Source organism: Eumetopias jubatus, unplaced genomic scaffold, assembly GCF_037043125.1.
Source record: "Eumetopias jubatus isolate StellerSeaLion01/CBP00866 unplaced genomic scaffold, mEumJub1_p1.0 scaffold_17, whole genome shotgun sequence".
NCBI classification, from domain to species: Eukaryota; Metazoa; Chordata; class Mammalia; order Carnivora; family Otariidae; genus Eumetopias; species Eumetopias jubatus.
In genome coordinates, this window is record NW_028274823.1 from 34,472,107 (window position 1) to 34,484,060 (window position 11,954).

At 42.1% G+C, this 11,954-nt stretch overlaps 1 protein-coding gene across 1 annotated transcript; it reads right to left on the reverse strand.

Moving 5' to 3' along the window:
• Positions 1–3,023: 3,023 nt before the first annotated feature.
• On the reverse strand, positions 3,024–11,252 carry SLC35G1 (solute carrier family 35 member G1). The gene is made up of 3 exons (XM_028098937.2): positions 11,023–11,252; positions 5,908–6,088; positions 3,024–3,878 (listed from the first exon to the last, which is right to left on the reverse strand). Exons 1-3 carry the CDS (start codon positions 11,198–11,200, stop codon positions 3,140–3,142), a joined length of 1,098 nt encoding a protein of 365 aa, XP_027954738.1. The 5' UTR covers positions 11,201–11,252; the 3' UTR covers positions 3,024–3,139.
• Positions 11,253–11,954: the final 702 nt, after the last annotated feature.

Genomic DNA, 11,954 nt, shown 5'->3' on the forward strand with positions numbered 1-11,954 from the left:
ATATGGTAGCTGTATTAGATTTCACAGAAGGGACCAAAGGGACCATATAATGGTGTGATCGGGGTGGTGCTCAGGCTTCATGTGCCCAACCTACACCCTAAGAATCAAATTCTAATGTCCAGTGCTGACTACAGCTCTATACACCTACATTAGAGGCCAACATGTTACATAAAGACATCTGGCTCTCTTACCACTAGATTACCCTCGAGACTAATTTTGTTTACTGAGCGAACAGATTTAAGGGGCTAGAAGAGCCATACTGAGTGTAGTATGTATGTAGTATGTAGTACATGGGAAACACATAGAAAATCAGGCTCATTCCCCAGCCAGAGCCAAATGTAATACAGAGGATCAGAGCTAAAGCCAGAACTGGAAAGGTGGCAACACCTATGCATAAAACTGGTGACCCTTGGCCACCTATGTGGGCAGATCAGCCAGGAAATTGAGAAATGCCCAACAGTGGAATTATGTGCTGGCAGGAGAGAGTCAAATGAGGTTTGACATCCATTAGACTGTTCCTGGGGAAACTGCTCAGGAGTAAGGACCCTGAACTGGGAATCATTTTGAAGTGGAGAGAGAATGTTCAACTCTACAGTATTAACTACAGTCTGCTTCTCCCTCTCCCTCTGCTGCTCCCCCTGCTTTGTGCTCTCTGACAAATATATAAAATCTTAAAAAAAAAAAAAAGATTGAAACTTGAGATTACATCACAGCTGAAAGACTAGGGATCAATAGCCTTTATAAAATGAATTTTGAAGCACATGGATGAAAAAGGAAATAGATTGGTGAGCACATTTGCTATAATCATAAAAACCAACATTATAGCCTTCTTTCATATTAACTTTATTAGCATTTATAAAATAAAAACAATTTATGAAAATACTTTCAAGATGTAGAAACTACAATCTTTGCAAAATATACACCCATAATTGTTACAATACACATCCTTGTATATACCTTAGACATTATAAAAGTGTTTAAGAATGACACCCTGTAAAAGTTGAGAAGAAACGTTTTCTTCAACCTTGGTATATATTGTGACATTCAAGTACTTAAACCACACACTGTTGAAATAAAACATGTCTCTAGTGTACAGGCCCAAAGGGATTTAACTCTCAAAGTCCCATAGGTTCTTTTATTGTGCAAGGTAAAGAACCAGGAGAGGGTTCCCTGAGTTAATTTACCTTAGGTAGCTTAAGCAGTGGTTTACTTTCCATACTTTTGTCATGGAAATAAGGGAAAGGAGAAGGCCATGGAAACCCATCTTGGGCAGATCCCCTTCCCAGCATCTCTATCTGTGCGGCGTGGCTCCTACAAGAGGATTTCTAATCTTTGAGCTCTAAAATGCTCGGATTCTGTAACTCTCTAAGACCTTTGCAAAATGATGCTTCTGCAACTCTAAAAACTCCAAAAATTGTGTATTAGGCTAAAGTTATAATGATAGTGTGACTCCCCTTGGTAGACCTCATTTAGAGTTTGTCAGGTGGGAAGCGTTTGGGAAGATCAGCAAGCTAAAAATTTCCTTTTGGAACTACTGGAAAAGATCCTTTCTCACCAAGGCATAAATCTCAGAAGCCAAGCTCTTTCTTTCTTTGGAAGAGTTATGATGAAAGGGAGAGAAAGAGCCTATAATCTTTCAAATCTGCAGGCTTAAGATAATAACAGATGCTAGGTTGGACAGTAAGAGTTGGAAACCATCATAGCTTCACCAATAAAGGGTTCATTGTGATAAAGAATCATTTGCGTGTACTCTCTACTTCCTGATTAACCTCCCAAGCCTTCCTAAATATTACATTCTCTCTTTAACTGCAGAGTATTGGCCTGATAAAGTTCCAGATAAAAAATGCTGTTTGAATTCATGAAGTTAGTATCATGATGCAGCACTGACATTTAATACCATAGTGATATACTAGAATTTAACAGTGAATTTTCCTGTTCAAGAAACTACAAAAGTCAATCAACCATGAATCCATGTCTTTACATTTAACAAGTAATATGAAGCATTATTACATATAATTCCATAAGGGAAAAGGACTATAAAAATAAGTTTAATAGGACTGCTGTATTTTAAAGTTGTTTTAAAAAAATATATGCCAGTCTTTTAAATATTTGGTGTAGAAAGGATAAGGGAGGTATCTATTAGGGTGATCCATAAGAAACTATGGTTTTTTTTTTTTTTAAGTTAAAAAGGTAAAATTTCAGCAATTTTATATAGTTCAACCTAATAAAATCCTGAGAAAATTTTATTTGGCATCACACTATAAATTCAAAGAGAATTTATAGAAAATCACATTTCTAGTGAGGGGAAAATACTTCAGCATGGAAATGTGCACATTGGTTATGCCAAGATTTCTCTCTTGTGGTTTAAAGACCTGAAACCTTAGAAAGTTAAGAAAAATGTAGTGCAGTTTCAAAAAAACAAAGGACAAGTTAAAATTATAGAATGATAGCTACAGTTGTGAATGCCACTGAACAGAAAACTTCTAGCCAAACCTGGTGATCAAAAACTTTTTTTTTTAAAGTTTACATATAAAAATTCTGGCATCAAAATGAAAAGGCACTCATATGGGTTAAAAGAATGATAATCATTTATAAAAGCCTTGAAAATAAGGCTAATTCATTTGTATTATTAACACCATTAAGTAGGCACCTTTTCCAAGTGTCAGCTTTGGCCTCCTAAATGGAATTAGGTTTCAAATGAATTTCCAACATAATACCAATTATAGCAGCATTATAATCAGTAAGTTTCTTAGCCTCTACACTGCTAAAAGAGCATCTAAAATTTCCTACCCACCTATATCCCATCAGTACCAAAAATACACTTTAAAAAATTACATATTATTTATACCAGTCATAGAACATTTTGCAGTTTCTTTTTTTCCAACTAATGATCTGTCCTCTTACTGCCACCCCAACAACAAAAAAACCCAAAGAGAAACCAAAACCAAAACAATTGAGAAAAAAAAATTGCTAGACCACACTGGTTAATTCTTAGCTAATTAAAGACATACCATATTCAAAAATGGTACTTTAATTATGAAATTTATTAAGTATAATCAGTGAAGGAAATGCAGATTTTCCAGGTGTGTGCACGTGCGGCGTGTCCGCCCTGGGGGACCGTGCATTCAGCAGCAAAGCCTCATTTGGAACCCTGGCACCATTTCCGCACGGCCGCGCCCGTGCTACTGGCTATGACGCACAGGGCCCCGCCCACTGTCCACCACGTGGGCACATCATGAAAGAAAATAATCTGGAAGATGAAAGCGAAGACCACATCCATAGTCTTCATTATTGCCACTGGCCCTGCTTTTTCTATTTGGATGGCTTTCGTGAGAAACACCTGACCCCCCAAACCAAACAGGCCGATGAGGATGAGAAACAGCCTGTCCAACCCGCAGTAGGGCAGACTCCATTCCCCGATGATGAAGAGGACAATGATGCTCTCCAGGAGGCCGAGGATGACATAATACCAGATGCTCAGGAAGTAGTCCACGGACTTCCCCATCTTTCTGAGGATGACCAGGGTCAGGGCGGCGAACACGGCGTGCGCGACCGCTGCGATCGTGCCCTTCAGGTGAAGGGAGTAGCTTTCGCCCCTGCCTGCAGCACTGGCACCAAACAGAAACGGGGGCCTCACTATAAGGATCACGCCAGTGATGGTGAAGACGGTGAAGAGGCCATCCCAAGGGCTGTATTTCTCCTTGAGAAATATGCAAGCAAAGATAGATGTGAACACGGGCGAGCTAAACGTGATGACAGTGGCGTCGGCGAGGGATGTTGCTTGGAAAGCGTAGTACAGTAGGATCATGGAGGTAGAACCCAGGACTCCTCTGAGCAAGAGGAAAATTCGTTGACCCTTGGGGCCCATAAACCCAGTTCTGTAAATTCAAACGGAACACACATTAAACCAACTTGGTATTTGTTTTTAATATTGCAATTCTTGATTAAACATTATTTTTGAAGTCCTAACTGTCAAAAAATAAGGGACTAGTAAATTAATTATAATGCCCACAACTGAATAGTATACACCTTTAAAAAATGGTATCTAATTATAACTAAAAACATGAAAGTGTTCACAGTATAAGCAAAAATAGCAAAAGAGAACTCCATAAATAGTATAATTATAATTAGGCAAATCTAGTTTTTCCTATGTCTATACAGGCTTGCAAACAAGACAAAAAGGAAAATGTACTGAAATGTTCATAGTGGGTAAACTTTAATAAGTAGACGCATAGATAATTTTTCTTATTTCCCCCCAATTTTCTACAATGACAATACATGATTTTTATAATAAATACAATTTCAAGATTGAACTGTCCTACATTTTGGTCCTGGCTAGTATGCATTGCCAATCTTACGAGTTTTTCTATAAAAGCTGAGGCAATGCTAAAATTTATTTTAGCCATTGACTGTGAGACAACTTTTCATTGTTCTCTGCAGGAAGAGTTAAAATATACTGAAAAAGAACATATAGCATTTGGATAAGTATAATAACTGCCACTCAATTTTCTTTTTATTAAATCTTTACCAAGCAGAGTGCTGGGTACATGTCAGGGTAGCACAGCTTGCTGACCTGGTGTCAGCCCTGAGCATCTCTCTGAAGGCTAGCCTGTAGGCCTGACATGAGGACTCCTGGGTTTCTGGGGTTAGAAATGAAAGCGTAGGTCACCTTTGACGCATACCTTGAAAATACCTGGAATACCATATCATCTTCCATGATAATGAAACATAAAATAGGTCAAAACAGATTGGTGCTAAGGATTTAAAAAATTCTTCCAGTGCCTTCCCCTGCCAATTCTTTTATTATGGGGACGATAATTGTGTTAGCGTCAGTGGTCTGTTACCACCCTTAGAAATTTCTGAAGTCTCACCATCGTTTCCTAAAATATTGAGACTTTTCCACACTTACACAGGAATTTCTGACAATATTAATTAGTAAATTTTCACCTTTTTCACCAAATCCTCAGGATACGGAGTAAAACTATTCCAAATGCATCTGTACTGTGTTACACATACAAGGAGACTTTGGTGGCACATGACTGAAGCATTTAGTTTAGGGTTTAAGCCTTTTTGCCCAAAGAGAGAAAGAACCAGACTGCCACCAGGCATCCAACTGGTCTCTTCTCCAAGGCTTCCAAGTACACAGGGGAGGGTAGAGGTTATAACGGTGTGAGAGAGGCCTAATTTTAACCTCGGAAAGGGTGGGGAGGGGGCTATATGGAAGGGAAAGAGGTGCTGGGTAGGGACAGGAAAGATGGGGAATATAGTCTTCAAATACTGTTGCATTCTGCATAAAGTGCTCTAAGCTATTAATCAATTTTATTTGGCCCTTGCAGCCAAGGTGCCAGATAGAAAACAAAGAGTGTAATTCCCTCCAGTTCACAGATGAGGACACTAAATATGAAACTATTTAAAAAGGCCTTGCTCAAGATTACCTTATCCCTTTCCCACATCACCCTAGGGGGAAGACCTGGATATTATTACGGTAACCTTCTGTTTGCCCTGATAACAGAGCAGCCCATTCTACTTAAAGAAACATTGATATTAGGAGGCACCACGACTTTTTCTCATTTACTTTTTTCTTCTAAATACCAGTTATGCCAAGGGAAAGAAGGGAGGGTGGTACAAGATGGAGGGAATTGTATATAAGGAATGCTTTGTTCTCAAAATGGGGAATGGAGAATAACTGTATCTCTTTCCCCTCCTTCGCTGGGCATGTGGTTTGTGCTTATGAGAGCATCTTCTGTGGGTGGGTCCTTGTGACTTTTTAGTAATCAGAGCCAAAGGGTGTAGGAACTGGTAAATCTATGGGAGCGATAAAGCAGCCGCTATAGAATAATTCAAGCAGTTCAAAAGATTTACAAACATTTGTTAATACCTTCTACTTTGCAGATAAGAAATACTTACTTTCTGTATATTAAACAAGGGATAATGACTAGCATTTGGAACACACATCGGAATGCACTAATTTCTACAGCATGGACGTCTTGCACTTTTTTAACAAATAAAGAGGCCACTGAGAAAAGGAAGGCGGACAATAATGTATAAAACAAGCCAAGTCCAGGACAGGGTGCTTTCTTCTTGGCTTCTGAAAAAGATTAAGTTCTGGTTAGTCCTTGCTTCCAAGTATATGTTTTATTATTTTCACTTAGGAATTGAGAAAAATGGAACAGTGTTAATGGCTAACAGGCTACCAATGCTATTTCCTAAGCATATCCATTCTCTGGACCTGAACCATTTCCCCACCAAGAATGAAGAATCATTGAGGAAAGCAACAATTTAAACCCATAATTTTTAAATGCAGTTTTACCCGATAAAATGGATTTCCTTTGGTTCACTGAGGAATCACCCCTCACTTACAAGTCAAAAAAGTAAAAATGCTTGCCAAGACAGTGAGAGAAATCTTTAAGAAATGCTTGTCAAGATGGCTAGAGAAAAATGCTTCCAAGTGATAATTTATAGCATCTCACTGTTGAACCAGGCTTTATGAAGGAAGTGTTCTTTTCTGGACAACAGTTTATAGCTGTGTCATATGGCTACTTGTTGATTATCTTACTTCCCCCACAAGCCTGTGAACTCTTCCAGGCTGGGACCTGACTATCTTGTTTATGCCTAGCTCATGGAAGACCCTGATTAAATATTTGCTGAATGAAAGAATATGAGAGAACTTCATGGAAAGATGCCAAGTCTAACACCACTGGCGACAGAAGGCTCTCTGTTTTGTTATTTTGAACCGTTAATCAAATCTTTTACTTTTCATGGTTTACGACTGATCTTCCGCTTAGAGCATAAACTCTTCGAGGGCAAGGGGGCTAGGGTATCTACCCCTCTGACCTCAAAGTGCTTTAAAACGAAATTTTTTAAAAACTAGAACTGTCGTTAAGCACCAACTTCTTGGCTAGCTCTGAATCAGGAAACTTCTGCTTTCTCTAAAGCATCACATATTCAATCCATTAATGACAGTCTGTATGAGCATTAACCTCTTGTTTCACCACCTCCTCTATCTTAGTTACCTAAGACAGGAGTAGAACCTGTTTTCAATCTCATACCCCCTCCCCACCCCACCATTCAGAGGGAAGCAAAAAGGGACAGGATGAGCAGAGAACTCCCTAAAAGACAGGTGGACTGAGGGATATAGTAATATTTCTTTCTTTTTTGAAACGAATACAGAAACAAGGAGAGAATAAGAAGGAAACACTACTGGCCCTCATCAGTTAAGAGTATAGCAAAACAGAAGCGTGTATTGTTTGGGCACTTGCAATTTATAATAAAACTAGGATCACCATTCCAGTCTAGGAATTTATAATGTGTTACTCGGCTATAGAACGGTATTGCATAATAATGTTTTTAAAAAAAAATGCCCTCCTCTGATAAATGCAAACACCAGGTAATACATTTCAACATCCTCATAGCTGTGAGATACCTTTGCCCATGAGTGACAAACACTTTGTGAATTGGGACCAAAGTATGATGGTGCACAATCTTTCCAGGAGCATTCTACAGCCTGACGTGTGTAGTAAAAGATGCCATTGTGGTCAGAGACCTCTCCCTTTTCCTGTTCCAGGTGTACAGCCGAAGAAAATCATTTGGAGCTAGTGGTCGTCATGTCAAGGGTGATAGGTTGTAAGTGCCAGAATCCTCCACATTCTGTTCACTACCTATGTGCTCAGATACCACAGAAACAAACTGTACATACTCAGCCCATGAGACGGAAACTTTAGAAGACTTCCAAGTTAAGCACCACAAAATACATGCCTTGGCTGTGGTCAGCCTGAGAGTTCAGCTTCTGAAATTTCAGAGTTCAGGTCCAAATAAAATAGTTTTTCTTAAAAGAAGCCCAACTCATACATAGAACCTACACCCTCAGAACAGGAAGATCAAGGACAGAAAATATCTCCCTGGTCTATATTTCAAGGATCTTCTCCAACCTAAACTTTTAAATTTTTCTCCAGGAATATTTTAACTTAACAAGATATTTTAACTCTTTTAAAACTTAATTTTACCCCCCTGGTTCTGATTATCTTTTTTTTTTTTTTAAGATTTTATTTATTTATTTGAGAGAGAGAGAATGAGAGATAGAGAGCACGAGAGGGAAGAGGGTCACAGGGAGAAGCTGACTCCCTGCTGAGCAGGGAGCCTGATGTAGGACTCGATCCCAGGACTCCAGGATCATGACCCGAGCCGAAGGCAGTCGCTTAACCAACTGAACCACCCAGGCGCCCCTGATTATCTTGTCTCTTAAAACATAGCCACTCACATATTTTCTTGCCTATAAACACTTAAGGCCCATGATTGCTGACTGGGACAGGGCAGTTGTTACAAGGCCTGGCTGAACTTGGTTGTTTGTTATGAAGGTGAGGCCTGGTTCTACTCAGGCAGACCTGTCTCTTACTGAACAATAATTTCCATTCTGCCAATGGAGATGAACAAGAGAGTAGCATAATCCAAAGAGGCATTTGCTTATGTAATGTGCTTATGATCATATTCCACTACAAGCATAGCTAATAATTTGGCAACTCTAAATAATTCAGATTAAGTAAGTGGCCACAGTGCAATTTCCCAAATTAGAAGAAAACTGAAAAGTTGCTCAGTTTTTCTATCCTCTGCTTTAAACTGTGATTCACAACTCTGGCTGGGAATGAGAATTGACTTGAGTTATTAACTTTTTAAACTTCAATTCCTGAGCCCTACTCCAGACCCACTGATACAAGATCTCTGCAATGGTAAAAAGCTCCACCAGCTTGAGAACCAGTGCTACACCAGAGAACTCCTTCCAGGGACATAAGAGGCACAGATCGAAGACAACCTCTCCTTGCTTCAGTCCAAGATCCACACTGTCATTCAAGAAAATAAACAGATGTCTTAGGACAGCTGTATGCTGTCTGTGAAGGTTATCCAAGAATGTAGAAAACTGGTTTAACAGTTTCAACCTGAACTTGAAAAAACTTTCTTGAGATACCCATGATCAAGCCGTTAAAATGATACTGTCACAAAGTTCAATGACAACATTTCTCTGGCAATCCTGTTTTCAGAATATTATCTGCTTATCTTACAATAACTATTACTAAGTCTTACCATTAGCAATTTTCTTTGAAGTTAAAATACTCAAGATTCCTAAGTGCAGTCGCTTATATTGGTTTATCATTTTGCCATGTGCTGCCTGAGTGTACAGTATTCCTCTTTGGCTCACAACAGCAGAAACATTTAAGAGTTCGTAAGGACTGACTCAGCATTCCACCAAAATGACATTCAGCCATAAAAACTGATAAGGTGAGAAATTCACCTCTTCACGGACTGCACATCTGGTCAGCACAGCACTGCTCTGGAGCTGCCAGCCCATCCATAAATAATCAGAAGTCTGATCATTTCTGTTAGCATTTAGGACAAAAATGGAGCCAAGAATCATCTTCTGGGGTTCATCTCTCTAAACTGCAGCAAGTTCATAATACAGAAAGGGGGAAATGGGATTGGGGAAGAGGCATAGAAATCAGGGGTCACATTTAGTGGAGGTCACCCAGAGGATGAAATGATGCAGACTGTGTAACTTTGTCTTGAAAGGAGATCTACCTTTTTCCTCTTCTTCTAGGAAGATGCTCCAGGTGGGTGGTGTAGTTTAAGGAGGAATGTGCTTGAAGTAGCACTGTGGTCAACACAAAGGGCCTTGGCCTGGGTCTCTGGCATGCTGGGATCCTTAACCTTGGTGCTGCACGGACCTGTGCCATGTCTCACCCACAAATGCCAGATCTAGGGAAAACAAGGCAACCCCCGCCCGGAAGCCCTCATCTTCCTGGGCTTCACTTTCCTCATCTGTGGAAGGAAGAGGTTGAACAAGATCAAGGTGATATTACACAGGGTACTGGGCTCTGGAGACAAGTCTGTGAACCTCTTCACAATGTTATGTAAGATTGTGTATCTGCCTTGTTTAGGATTAGTTGCTAAGAAAGTCCTATATTTGTTTCAGGTCTATGATATAATGATTCAAGTTTTAAAAAATAGGAAAAAAAAAATCACAAAATATTCATTATATTCATAATGGAAATCTGGCTTAGTTCAGTGTGAGCTGTTATGGATATACTGTAAAAATTTACAACAAAAAAGTCCTCCTAACCCCAAAAGTTTAAAAACCAGTGGTCCCGGGCGCCTGGGTGGCTCAGTCCTTAAGCGTCTGCCTTCGGCTCAGGTCATGATCCCAGAGTCCTGGGATCGAGTCCCGCATCGGGCTCCCTGCTCCGCGGGAAGCCTGCTTCTCCCTCTCCCCCTGCTCCTGTTCCCTCTCTGGCTGTGTCTCTCTCTGTCAAATAAATAAAATCTTTTAAATAAATAAATAAATAAATAAATAAAAACCAGTGGTCCCACTCAAATCTGCCTAAGATTCTAAGATTCTGAGGCAAACATTTTCTAGACTCTATACTTGCCTTTTTTTTTTTTTTTAATTAAGTAGGCTCCATGTCCAGCATGGAGCCCAACTCGGGACTTGAACTCAGAACCCTGACATTAAGACCTCAGCCGAGATCAAGAGTCCTACGCTTAACGGACTGAGCCACCCAGGCACCCCATACTCTGCTTTTCAACTTCCTTTTGAAGGAAAACCGCTTACCGTCGTCATCAGTGTTCATAGTTTACCTCCCTCCCAATCTCTCAGCTGGTTGCGGGATGGCCTCTTACTGAGCCCCCAAACCTCCAACCTCCGGCAGGGCGCACCGAACTGCAATCTGACTCGGCGGTCCTGCCCGCCGAGTTTATAACACTTTAATTATAGAACAGTTTCAGAATCCCAAAAGGGTTCCAAACACAATCAGAAACTTTCTCCGGTCTTCGCGCCAGCGGGGACGAAAGGGGCTTCTGCTTTGCAGACCCCCAGATGAGGACTCGAGGGTTTTCCCCAGCTCTGAGCAGGGTAGGGATGGGGGGCGCGGTCCTCACTGCGCCTCCGGCCCGCAGCCGCGGGGACCCTCGCCCGCTGGCGTCCGCATCCCCACCCCAGGGGCAAGACCCGAGCTCGGGTCTGCACCCCACACTCACCCTGCGGAGCACACAAGGCGCACGGCGAGGAGCCAAACAGCCAGCACCTGCCGGGGCCAGGCGTCCCCGCTGCCTCGGCCGCCGCGGGCTCCTCGATGGCGCCCTGAGGCGGGTCGTCCGTCAGCCGCAGCCCAGGCTCTGGCACCTCGGCTGCCCCGGTGCTGTCCAGGGGCCGCATCGCGCGGCCGGCGCTCTCCCCCGCGCCCCGGCGTCTAGCGCGGGGAGCAGCGGCTCCGCAGCCCTGCTCTTCCGGCCGGCGGTGGGGCGGGGCGCATGCGCGCGCGGCCCTCCGCCCCCTGCCGGGGACCGCGCTTGTCCTCCGCTGCCCTCTTACCTTCAGCTCCTGAAGCCTCCTGCGCAGGAGGAGATGCCCCACCTCCCTGGTCTGGCGCTGGTGCCCACAACTAGTCCGAGGGCGGCCTCCCTTCTGCTGCGGTCCGGCTAGACTGGCCAGGGGCTTGGAGTCATCCTTCCCCAGGCACAGCGGACCCCTTTCTTTCGTTGCAAAGAGAGGGAGGGGACGCCTGTGGGTCCTGTGGCCTTCTCTTGGGGTAGGCCGTCGGGAGGTTAGGAGAGTGTGCGTTTATTTAATGGTGTGGCACCGCATTCAGCGCCTCTGGAATAACCTGGAGTCCTTGACAAACACTGTGCCTGCCTTTGTCTCCTTGCCAGTTATCCGGGGAAGGTAGAATTTTCCTGGTTTTAGGTAAGAAAAAAAAAAGGATTAGCACATAACCGTAGGGAAAATATATCCGTAAGACTGGGGCAGAGCCCATTTATATGTTCTTTGTAACAGTAGGCATTCATTATTGGTCTTTTTTTTTTTAATTTCTTTTTTTGGTTAACTGAGACAGCCTAATTTGGTTAGATGTAAGATTCCAATAATCTGACATAATTGCGCCCAGTAAAGTAAAAAAACATATGTCATTTGG